Below are 11,338 nucleotides of genomic sequence, written 5' to 3'. Positions count from 1 at the left end.
CGCTTTGGAGGGCACAAGAGGCCCAGCTGCCGTGCTCACCCTGGGGCTTTGCAACCCTACATTTGACCTGGCCAACGGGCCAGCTCACCAAACCCGTGGCTCTTCAGGAAAAACCCAGAGGAGCACAACCCGAAGCGGTGAGGAGCTGCAGAGGAGCCGCTGCGCGGCTGGCGTGCAAAGCCCGGGAGGAGCAGCCTCAGCCCCACTTCCCCATCCCAGGGCCGCGTTTCTCTGACGCCGCTGGGGCCACTTCCTGCCAGGTTTGCAGCACAGGCAGCAGAGGAGGCAGAAGCAGAAGGGAGCAAGACAAGAGGCCGAGCGAGGAAGGACGAGGAGAGGGGCAAGACCCACCAGGTGTCCCCGACCACGCCATGTCCCTGGTGGAGACGATCCGACTGTGGCAAGAGGGGGTGTGTGCAGCGGATGGGAAGGATTGGAGAGCAGCCCTGGAGGCCTTCCTGGCTGTCCAGAACCCCCCTGCCAAGATCTGCTTCAACATCGGCTGCATCCACCTGGTGCTGGGGCAGCTGGCCGAGGCAGAGGAGGTAAGGAGCAGCCCCCGGGGTCACCGTCCCGCCCGCACCACCCGTTTGCCCACTGACCGTGGCGGGGAGGGAGGAATTAAGGGTGCAGCCTGACCGAGGGAAGGAGTCAGGGCCTTGTAAAGCTGGGATGAAGGGGGACAGCCCTGGGCTGCTCCTGCTGAACGGGTTTGCCCCGTGAGTCAGAGGGAGGCAGCAGCAGAGGCTGCTCCCCCTGCCTCCGAGCGGGGACTGCAGAGGCGCTGAGCTGCAGCCACAGGGCGTGGAGTCATTTTGATTAGACAAGATCTTTAAGATCATCAAGCCCAACTGTCAACCCAGCGCTGCCAGGGCCACCACTGACCCATGTCCCTCAGCACCACACCTACACATCTGTGGAATCCCCGCAGGGATGGGGACTCCACCCCTGCCCTGGGCAGCCTGGGCCAGGTCCTGACAGCCCTTTGGGTGAATAAATCGTTCCTAATATCCAATCTGAACCTCCCCTAGCACAACTTGAGGCCACTTGTTCTTGTTCTGTTGTTTGTTACTGGGGAGACTGACCCCTCCTCTCTCCCACCCGCCTTCAGGGAATTGCAGAGACTTATTAAAGGTCTCCCCTAAGCTTCCTTTTCTTGCCAGTTCCTTCAGACACTGATGGTTTCAGGTCAAAAAAATCAGGATCCTGGGACAGGCTCCACCACCCAGTGCCACAGGGAGCCACTGCCCATCTTAGGCCCCTTGGCTAAAGCAGGACAGGCAATAACTGCTCCACAGCCTCAATTCTTTCAAGGTCTTCCATTCTCACCCCCTTCCTGTCCCCCTCCTACCTCCACGCAGGCGTTCACCCGGAGCATTGGCTGTGACAAGCACCTGGCAGTGGCTTATTTCCAGCGGGGGACGGTGTTTTACCGGAGGCAGAAGTGAGTGGAGGGCTTTAACATTTCTCTTTTGCTGCTCGTGGAGGTGCCAGCCTTCACCTGAGGATGGCCCCAGGTGGGTTGGGGCCCCAGGGGCCAAATCACAACCCCTCGAGGTAAAAGAGAGTGACGTTCTCGGGGTTAACACCAGCCTTGGAGCATCTCTCCTCCCCCTGTGGTGTCTGAAAACCCTCAGAAGAGACCCAACTGAACTCGGTTTAAGTCCAGACACAAGGGGTACTGAGCAGGCAGATTGCCACCACCAGGTGGTGACACCTTTGTCCTCTGGTCCACAGCCATGAAAAGGCAGTCAAGGATTTCAAAGAGGCACTGGCCCAGCTGCGAGGGAACCAGCTCATCGACTACAAGATCCTGGGGCTGCGATACAGGCTCTTTGCTTGCGAGGTGAGAAACCCTTGGCTGGCAGGTCTGATCCCACGAGGCTGTTCATCATCTCCAGAAACCCAGGCAGAGGACGGCAGAGGTCTCTTCATGCCTTGTGAAGAAACAAGCCAGCAGGTGCAAGCGCTCCGTGCAGGGTCACCACCTTGCTGTCCTCTCCTGCACCCCTGCTCCTGGCAGGGTCCAGCTGCTCCAAGAGCTGGTTCTCCTGCTCTCGTTCCTCTGGCAGATACTCTACAACATCGCGCTGGTGCACGCCACGATGCAGGACTGGGGGAAAGCTGAGGAGCACCTGACTCTGGCCATGAGCATGAAGACTGAGCCCCAGCACAACAAGATCGACAGGGCAATGGAAGCCATCCTGGTAAGGAGGGGCAGGTCTCACAGCTGCTGTCTTTGTTCACAGCAGCCCCACGGGGAGGGAGAAAAATCCCAGCGACAGAGAAACCGCCTGTTAGCTGCGGTGTTAGAAGAAAAATGCAGTGGGTTGAGCAAAATGGGGGTGTCACGTGGAGAGAGGGGCTGGTGGGAAGAGCTTTGCATCACTGGGGAGGCAGGGACAGACAGATTGGGTTAAAATGGATCGCTTCAGGGTCCATCTAATCGGGCTGTCATGGGGGTGTTTGACTCTGTGGAGTGAGACCTTAACCTCAGAGGCAGAAGGAAGGAGACGTGAAGCAGTCCCTGCTCTCACCTCTGAAGAAGGCTGTGACTTCTATGTGCTACAGAAGCAGAAGCTCTGCGAGCTGGTGGCCATTCCCGCTGGGAAGCTGTTTAGACCAAATGAAAAGCAAGTGGCTCAGCTGGAGAAGAAGGACTACCTGGGCAAGGCTATGGTAGGAAAGAAGTATCTTATTGATTCAGGCCAAGCCTGTGGGTTGAGGAGAGCTGCTGATCACCCCTCTGAGCTGCTGCTGGGTGGGTACCCAGAGATACGGAACTGGCCCGTGTCTCAGGGATCCCCCCTGGGTGGAAGGGATGGCACGTGGGGTCTCACGGGGAACAGGCCACCTGCAGGAGCAGAGGAACTAAAAGCATGTTTCTGCAGAGCGTGGCCTCTTTTCACTTTCTCTCCTTAGCCAGACATGAGGGACAGTCAGTCAGCTGGAAAGGTCCCACTGGAGCTTCAACTTGAGCCAGCATTTGATCAGGGGGAGGAAGAGAAGCTGTTTAAAAATTGGCACCCAGAAATTACCTCCAGTTCTTCCCCTGCTCCGTTTGAAAGGGGCTTTTCAGCTCAGATAAGTGAGCACACTTTTCTCCCATGAGTGTCCAAAGTCCAAGCTCAGGGATATCACCCTCTGGAAAGTGACCCACGGGCCGTGCATGCACTGGGGAATCAGACAACTGAGAGCCAAACAGCTCCCCAAGTTTCAGGTGATCCCCAGAAACTTGCACACAAACATTTATGAGCTTCCTAAATGATGCTTAAAGTCACCTACAGGAGGTAAGGTCTCCAGCTGGCCATTTTGACTCCCTTCAACATTTGTGATTAAAAGATAAAGGGAAACTCTTCTGCAGGTAGAGTCATTGTGACCTAAATGTTGGGCTAAGACCTTGCCAGGGATGAGAGGTGAGCTTCAGTGCCAGAAGCACTCACAGCCTGTCGTCAAAGATGCTTAGCCTGAAACCACAGCCCCTCTTGAACCCAAGGCACGCCTCAGAGCTTGGCTTGGCCCACAGCAACAGAGGGTTGACAGGTGTCTAAGGGAGGTCTACGAGCACCAAGTCACAACCTGCCTGTCTTTGGACATAGGTGGTGGCATCCGTGGTGGACAAGGACAGTTTTTCAGGATTTGCTCCACTCCAGCCACAGGTAAGTCACCACCAATGAACAGCCTCCTCAGGAAAAGTTCAGGAGGGTGTGGGGATTGGGTACAGTCCTGCAGCTCACCAAGGGCTCTGGCTCATGGTGGGGAACAAACAGCAGCATTGCCACTGTGACCCTCCCACTCTGGCTGTGGGGAGGAGGCAGACCCTGCCCACACATCTCAGCTGCTCTGACCATCATCAGGCAGTGCAGCCCAAACCCACCTATGGCTGTGGTTGAGGTTAAGCCGGTTCCCTGAACAGGGAAGTAGTGGCCTGGTGACACATCCTCTGCCCCTGCCATTGCTGTGGGGTGGTGGCTTTCAGCAGGCACTGGTCACAGACCCTCTCTGTAGGATTCAGGTTCATTCTTCATCTCCGGGTTCATCTGCCCAAGCACGAGTGGAGAAGCAAGAGCAGTTCTGCTTTCATTCTCCATCCTCCTCACAGTTCCCAGAGCCCTTCACAGTTTCCCTGCTGCTTCCCTGATGATGATGTAGCAGCATCTTTCCATCTCTAAAGGCACCTGAGAGTTTTAGCTGGAGCTTTTCAAGGGAATACAAGGACATGGAGCTGCTGCAACCTACAGCACTGTTAGTCAAACTAAAATACACTTGTCTTAACGTAGCCAAGTGTTGACACCTAGAGTCAGGTCTATCTCAAGTAGCTTCTTCAAAGGGTTGATAAAATTCACCAGAGACCTTAAATGAGGAGAGACCACAAAGCACCACAATGGCAGGTAGGGATTTTACAGGCACGAGACAGAGAAGACACAGGGAAGCACAACTTGCTGCTTCAACTGATCTCAAATCCCTGATCTCAACACTCTTGAGCTGAAACCAAAATCCCGGGTGTGAAGAATCCCTGAAAACCAGCGGCTGGGAAGAATTTACACACTGCTCGTTCGAGGGAGCAAAGCCAGGGATATTCCTCAGGGCACTTTTGGCAGCTGTTTTATGGATCAGGGTGGCAGGGAGATGAAAACCCACCACAGCTGCCTGCAAAGCCCCAAAATGCTCCCTTCAGATTCCAAACACCTGACCTGGTGCCAGCACAGGGAGGGAGGAACTGTGTAGGAGTGAAAGCTGTAGGACATTTCTGCAAAGTAACCAAAATCCTCCAGATTACTGATAAATTTCTTTTTGTCTTCTTGTTGGTAGGCCTCTGATCCTCCACCCAGGCCTAAGACCCCAGAAATCCTGAGGTGAGTTGGGTGAAGAATGGACAACACCACTAACCCTGGTCCAAGCTCGTCCTGGACTGTCACAGACAACTCTCCAGGTGGCACCCAAAACTCTGGTGGGGGGAAATTGGGGGGGTGGCAGGGAACAGATTGTAGAGGCAGAGGTCTGGGTTCTCCCTATCAAGTAAAGAAGCAGTATCACCCACCTTCCTGCCCCGGCCACTGCTCCCACCCCAGGGCCCTTGAAGGGCAGCCACACCGTGTCCTGTACGAGTTCATCCCCGAGACCGATGAGGAGCTGCCGGTCCTGCCAGGAAACATTGTCTTTGTCTTGAAGAAAGAGAAGGACAACTGGGCTACAGTGATGTTCAATGGAAAGGTACCAAGGGTGTGCTTGGCAAGAGGAGGTGGACAATGGGGTGGATGCTGTGAGGTTCTGCAGAGAATCAGCAGCTAAATGAGTTTCTGACTTAAGTCACAGAATCGTAGAATGCCAGGTTGGAAGGGAGCCCAGGAATCACCTGGTCCAGCCTTTCTAGATAATAATAATATAGGCTAAATTAGATGGCCCAGCACCCTGTCAAGCTGAGTCTTTAAACTGTCCAATGCAGGGGAATCCACTTCCCTTGGGACATTATTCCAATGTCTAACTGTTCTTATGGTGAACATTTTTTTCCTGGAGTCCACCTGGAATGTCTCCAGGAGTAACCTGTACCCATTACCCCTTCTCTTTTCCCTGTGACTCCTTGTAAAAAGGGAGTCTCCATCTTCTTGGTAAGTCCCTTATGTCCACCCTGGCTTAGGCCACAGGGTTCAGTGAAACCCACCCAACCTGCAGCAACCAACCTTCAAGCCTCAGGCACTCACCTGGCTTCAGGGCAAGAGGAGGACAAGCTCAGCTGCATCCCCCAGGGGCAGGTTGCTTCCTTGCCAAGCAATCCCCACTCCTCTCCTTCCCCTGCAGAAAGGGATCGTCCCCTGCAACTTCCTCGAGCCTGTGGAGCTCCAGAACAAGCTGCACGTTCAGGTGAGGAGGCCCAGGAGGAGATAGTGTCCTGGGGAGAGAAGATCCCCACACATTCACCCACCACCTATTCTGGGTCTTCAAGTAGGACCCACACCTGCAACTCCCTTCCTCTCATAATGCTGGGGTGGGTTCTTCTGGCTCATGGTCACCCTCACACGAGCTGAAGGACCTGCAAAACCAGTGTCCCGGGCTCCCTCAGGAAGGGTGGGATTGACAGCACCACCTTCTTCCCATCGGCACAGGAAGAAATCCCTGCTGAAGCTGAGATCCCAGAGCCACCCAGCTCCACCGCTCCCGAGAAGCCGCGGCGGCCACCACCAGGTCAGTGAGGGAGCTGGAGGGACAGGGGTGCCTGAGGGGCAAAACCCCCAGCAGCAAGTCTGAGGGGGCCTGCTCAGTGCTGTGTCCTCACGCTTTGAGACCAGGGCTAGAGCTCATCTCCACCTCGGTCCTGAGCCTCTTTGCAATCAAGGATGGAGAAGAGCGAAAGCAGGAGGCAGAGATGGCACCTGCAGTGCTGAGGATGGAGTAAAATGGAGCCCACGGGTCCCTGAGGAAGCAAATCCCTCTTAATTAGCACAGCACTAATGGGAAAAAAGGCTTGGGGATAGGAACAGGGCAAGTGACCCAGCTTGTCCAACTCTTGGAGTAGAAGGTTCCTTAGAGGCCTCTCCTAGAGCAGGGCCCTTGCGATGGTTTCAGTGCTGCTGCAGGCTGGGCTAGGTGTGAAGGAGCTGTGGTTGCCCTGGGAAGGGGATTCCTGGCCCAGTGCCACCCAGTGTCACAGGCCTGGGGCAGGCTTGGTGGCACTTGGGCCACCACATGGCCCCAGGGGAGTTGGTGCAGGGTGCTGGGAAGCTGGAACAGGGCTGCAGGGGTGCTCAGGGACTCAGGCTGACATGGTGGTTGAAAGCCAAGAAGCACACACATTTCAGCAAGATGAAACCAGGAGCCAAGGGGAAGCAGGTGGACAAGCAATTGCCCAACCCCTCTGAGTGGGCTCGAGCCAGGGTCTGGTGGGGAAGGGTGGACCAGGTGACTGCTAATGACAGGACAGGGCTGATGTCCCAAGCACACATTGGCTTTCAGTGGTCAAGTTGGTAGAGAAGATGGCTGTGGCTCATGAGAGTTAAGGGCAAACATCTCAGGGACCCTTAGAGCATCTTCATGGCACCAAAAGCCACTGCAGCTCCAGCAGTGGGACTGCACCCAGGAGCGTAGCTCTGTCCCTTCCCATAATGAGCACAGGTTTGTCAAAGCACTGACAAAAGACACAACAGATCTTTGTGATGGGGCTTCATCAAACCTGCATCCCATCACACTACCTGGAGGTCTGAACTTAGCTTCCTGACCCCAGGAGGACAAGAATCACCTCCAGTTTTCAGTGTGGATCTGGGAGACCAGAAGAGCAAAGACACTAAAAATCCACTCGGAAAATCACCCCAACTCCTAAAGCTCCTGTGCTGACAAGAGGGAAGGGGCAGAGCCCAAACCTCTGCTTGGTGTGGTTACAGCTAAACCTTAGGGATGAATCCTATCACAATGGATGCTGCCTCCATTCAAGGGTCCACCACTGGTGCCAGGGCTGGTCACTAGGTAATGACAGAGGTGAAGGAGAAGAGCTGCAGGAGATCTGAATGCATATTTAGGCCCAGAGCAGCAATGCTGACCCCGTCCCACCTGCTGAGCCACCTCTTTCTTCCTCCACAGACTATACTCCTGCTACTGCAACGCAGCCCAGAGAAACAGAGAAGGTAACATCTTGCAAATCCCAAGATCCATGTTACAAACCCCATGTTACATGGCACATGGAAAGGTGCTGGCATGACCAGCAAGCATGCCAGCCCAGGAAGAGTTTCAGGTTTTCATCACCCAAGAGCCTCTCCAAAGCAGGATGGGAGTCAGAGGGGCCAGCAGGTCATCCAGACCCAGCTGGGTGACTCAGGCTTGTTGGCCGTCAGCAGAACCCTTGTGCAACTCACATGGCACTTGTGAAGGGAGAAACAGGAGAGAGCTTGGCTGTTACACACCCACTTGTGGGCAGGGGCAGTGAATCAGAAGGTCACACTGGGCAGAGAGATGGGAAAACATGACAATCCAAACTCAGAAACTAAGAATGAGGGGGTTGATACACCTTGGATTTGGTCACCAAAAGCTACAGTTGGGCTGTGAAGTGCCTAATCTGCTCCTGTGCTCCCTCCTGGGACAGGGCTGCCAACCAGCCACACAGCCAGCCATAGCTTGGGTGGCCCGACCACTGAGCTGCCCTGAGGGAAATGTCAAAGGCTGGATAGGCTAGCACAGATTTTTCCCTGACCAGCAGCTCAGATCTAATTCAAACAACTGCCATTTCCATGTCCTGGTCCTTTTCCCTGCCCTCTCCAAGCCACACAAGCTCTCACACCCAGTTTACCCCCCGCAGGAGGCTGAAGCAGCCATCTCCAGTCCCCATGTCCTCAAGGTACATTACAAATACACAGTGGCCCTGCAAGTCAAGCCAGGCCTCTCCTACATGGAGCTTCTGGACCTGGTTTGCAAGAAGCTGGAACTCCAGCCCGAGCACACAGAGCTGAGGTGAGGCATCACCCACTGCCAGCACTAGGAGCCATGTTTCTGGGGCTCCCACCCTTACCCCATGTTCTCGGCACACCCAGGTACAAGCCTGCAGAGAGCCAGGAGCTGGTGGCCCTGAGCACAGAGAACCTGGATGCAGCCTGGAGCCAGAGCAAGGACAACTGCCTGACAGTCTGGTGTGACATCACGGAGGTCAGTGACAGCGAGCAGTGATGGCCACCTCTTCTGCCCACTCCTGGCAAGGAACCTAAGCAGACCTTGCCTTTGCTCTCCTTGCCAGAAGCCCAGCCCAGGCTTTCAGAGCCAGCCAGCAACCTCTTGAAAGGCAGAGGAGCCAAGGGGGGAGGAGAGGAGATGCAGAGCTTAGAATCAAAGAATCAATTTGGTTAGAAAAGACCTTTAAGATCACCAAGTCAAACTGCCAACCCAGCCCTGCCAGGGCCACCACTAAACCATGTCCCTCAGCACCACATCTAAAGGGCTTTTAAACACCTCCCAGGGATGGTGACTCCACCACTGCCCTGGGCAGCCTGGGCCAGAGCTTGACATCCCTCTGGGTGAAGAAACTGTTCCCAATATCCAACCTAAACCTCCTCTGACACAACTTGAGACAGTTCCTTCTTGATCTATCATTTGTTCCCTGTCACTCCAGCCTCCTTTCAGGGAGTTGTGGAGAGGGAAAAGGTCTCCCCTCAGCCTCCTTTCCTCCAGGCTGAACACCCCCAGTTCCCTTCAGCCACTCCTTGCAAGACTTGTTCTCCAAGAGCTAGTCTCTCTTATGCAGGTACAAAGGAACAGGAGAAGTAAAGAGGTGTCCTCACCAGCTTATCTCCTGCCCTAGGGAGAGGGCTTTTTGCTGGAAAACAAGCCAGAGGAGCCGCCGCAGGAGGCAACGCTGGAGGAGACAGGACCAACCCAAGTCATAGCACAGTACAATTACAAAGCCACCCAACCTGAAGACCTGGAGTTTCAGGCAGGAGATGTGATACTTGTTTTATCCAAAGGTAATGGTGCTCCTCTGGTGACAGGGGAGGGACCTCCCAGCTCTGGTGAAAGCAGGGGCCTGACCTCAAGGTGCCCAGTGCTTGCAGCAGCTGCAGCCCAGTGGTAGTTGTGGCTTCTCAGCATCTGCCCAGTCAGCCCCAAAACTTTTGCTGAAAGGACAACCTGAGGGCCCATCCAAGATTTGCCTTCCTACATGCTGTTAAGAGCTGTGTCACCAGGCTTCCAGTTTCCAAATTCACAGGGCAAATGTGCTCCATTCCCATAAAGAGCAATAAAAAAATAAGTATCCAGCCTAGTGAGGTGTTTCCACCCTCAGCTGTGCAGGCACGTGATGAAGGGAGGGTTGGCAGCTCACCAGCCAGGTCTACAGAGCCACAAGACAAGAAGGACCCAACATCTGCAAGATTGCTTTCCACAAGTGCCTCCTGCCCCTGCAATTGCCACACTCACTTTGTTTCCACTACCTGGTATTCAAGGCAGCTTCTGAGCCCCTTGGTTTCTGTTTCGATCTACTTCCCTCAACCTGGCTTGGCATTCTTCCTTACCTTACAACTTTGCTCTCTGCCTCATTCCCCCTCAGCCCCTTTTTCCCCCACATCCCACTCTCTACCAGGCTTTGACATAGAAAGTTCTCAGCAGAACACCTGCAAATGGTGATCTTGGGCCTGCCTGTAGCACGTGGAGATCATTATGTTCCTGTACATCCCAAGGGTGACAAAAATTGTGTCAATTTTACCTTCCAGTGAATGAAGACTGGTTAGAAGGTCAGTGCAATGGGAAGATTGGCATCTTCCCATCTGCTTTCGTTCAGAAGTCAAACACTAAAGACCTGGAGATGTGATTTCAGAAGAGTTTAAGGTCGTGGACACGGAAAGAAATGAAGAATTCAACTGCTGCAATTAAAAAGTTTCCATAATAATCACTGCACTGGAAAAAGGACTTAAAATAGTACGTCTACTTGTATTAAAAGCTTTATCTTCTATTTTACCCTTTGCACTGCTCTCTAAAACAGGTACTGATTAAAAAGTTGCTAACTGTCTTCCTGTTAAGCTTATATTCAGTCCTAAAAGCTCTGCTTACCAACAGATCTGCTGGCAATAGCTCTGCCTCACCTTCACCCTGCCCTCAGTGATGCTTTTCTACAGAGAAGCCAGGGGCTGGGAAAACCCAGGAGTGGGTGGTGCCACTTGCACTGCCAGCCCTGCTGACAGAGCCAGGAGAGGAACAGGCACTCAGGAAGCTGTAAGACCAGGAAGGGCTGAATTTCCACGAGGTTAAACAAGACACGTTGTGCGGCCTCGCCCGGCTCCGATGGACAATGCTCTTCAAACCCACCCACCAGTACAAACACACATACTCTTCACCTTTTGGAGCTGCATCTCAAAGCTTTTTCTCAGCAGTCAGAGGAGACAGGAAGTTAGAAAGACACTCAGCAGGTCACACAGCAACGCAGTGGTCACCTCTGTCAAAGCCTACACCAATGTTGATGCCCTCTTCCCTATCCAAGAGGTTTGGGCCCCCCTGCCTCTGGCACTGCTCTCAAACCATCTCCCCCTCCCTGGCTGCTGGCAGCTGCTCCTTCTGGCATTTTAAAATGGTCTGCCCTGCTCCATCCTCGACACACACAAGCTGGAGCTTGAGCCAGACACCTACAGTTATTTGCTTCAAAGAGGCCAAGGGCAGCAGTTTTCCCACTTCTGCTCCTATCAGGCAAGTTCTGCAGAAGCCTGCTCTCCCAACAACCTAAACCTCACTTGTTTTTGAAGGAACTTGTTGTTTGGACCCAATAAAAATCCATCCTTTAAAAAACAGCGCATCTCCGTGGTTTTCTTTTGACGGATTTGGAAAGATGCTGCTGAGACACCAGATGCCAAGAGCCAACATCCTGATCTGCAGG

The 11,338-nt window shown here is 53.9% G+C and overlaps 1 protein-coding gene across 1 annotated transcript; it reads left to right on the top strand.

The window, feature by feature from the left end:
- Positions 1–287: 287 nt before the first annotated feature.
- Positions 288–11,216, top strand: NCF2 (neutrophil cytosolic factor 2). Its single transcript, XM_051624957.1, has 15 exons — positions 288–545; positions 1,362–1,444; positions 1,738–1,846; positions 2,073–2,207; positions 2,572–2,679; positions 3,600–3,659; positions 4,813–4,856; positions 5,073–5,214; positions 5,800–5,862; positions 6,105–6,183; positions 7,573–7,616; positions 8,285–8,436; positions 8,517–8,628; positions 9,278–9,440; positions 10,185–11,216. Exons 1-15 carry the CDS (start codon positions 372–374, stop codon positions 10,280–10,282), a joined length of 1,566 nt encoding a protein of 521 aa, XP_051480917.1. The 5' UTR covers positions 288–371; the 3' UTR covers positions 10,283–11,216.
- Positions 11,217–11,338: the final 122 nt, after the last annotated feature.

Source organism: Apus apus, chromosome 7, assembly GCF_020740795.1.
Source record: "Apus apus isolate bApuApu2 chromosome 7, bApuApu2.pri.cur, whole genome shotgun sequence".
NCBI classification, from domain to species: Eukaryota; Metazoa; Chordata; class Aves; order Apodiformes; family Apodidae; genus Apus; species Apus apus.
This window is presented reverse-complemented; position numbering and strand designations above follow the sequence as displayed.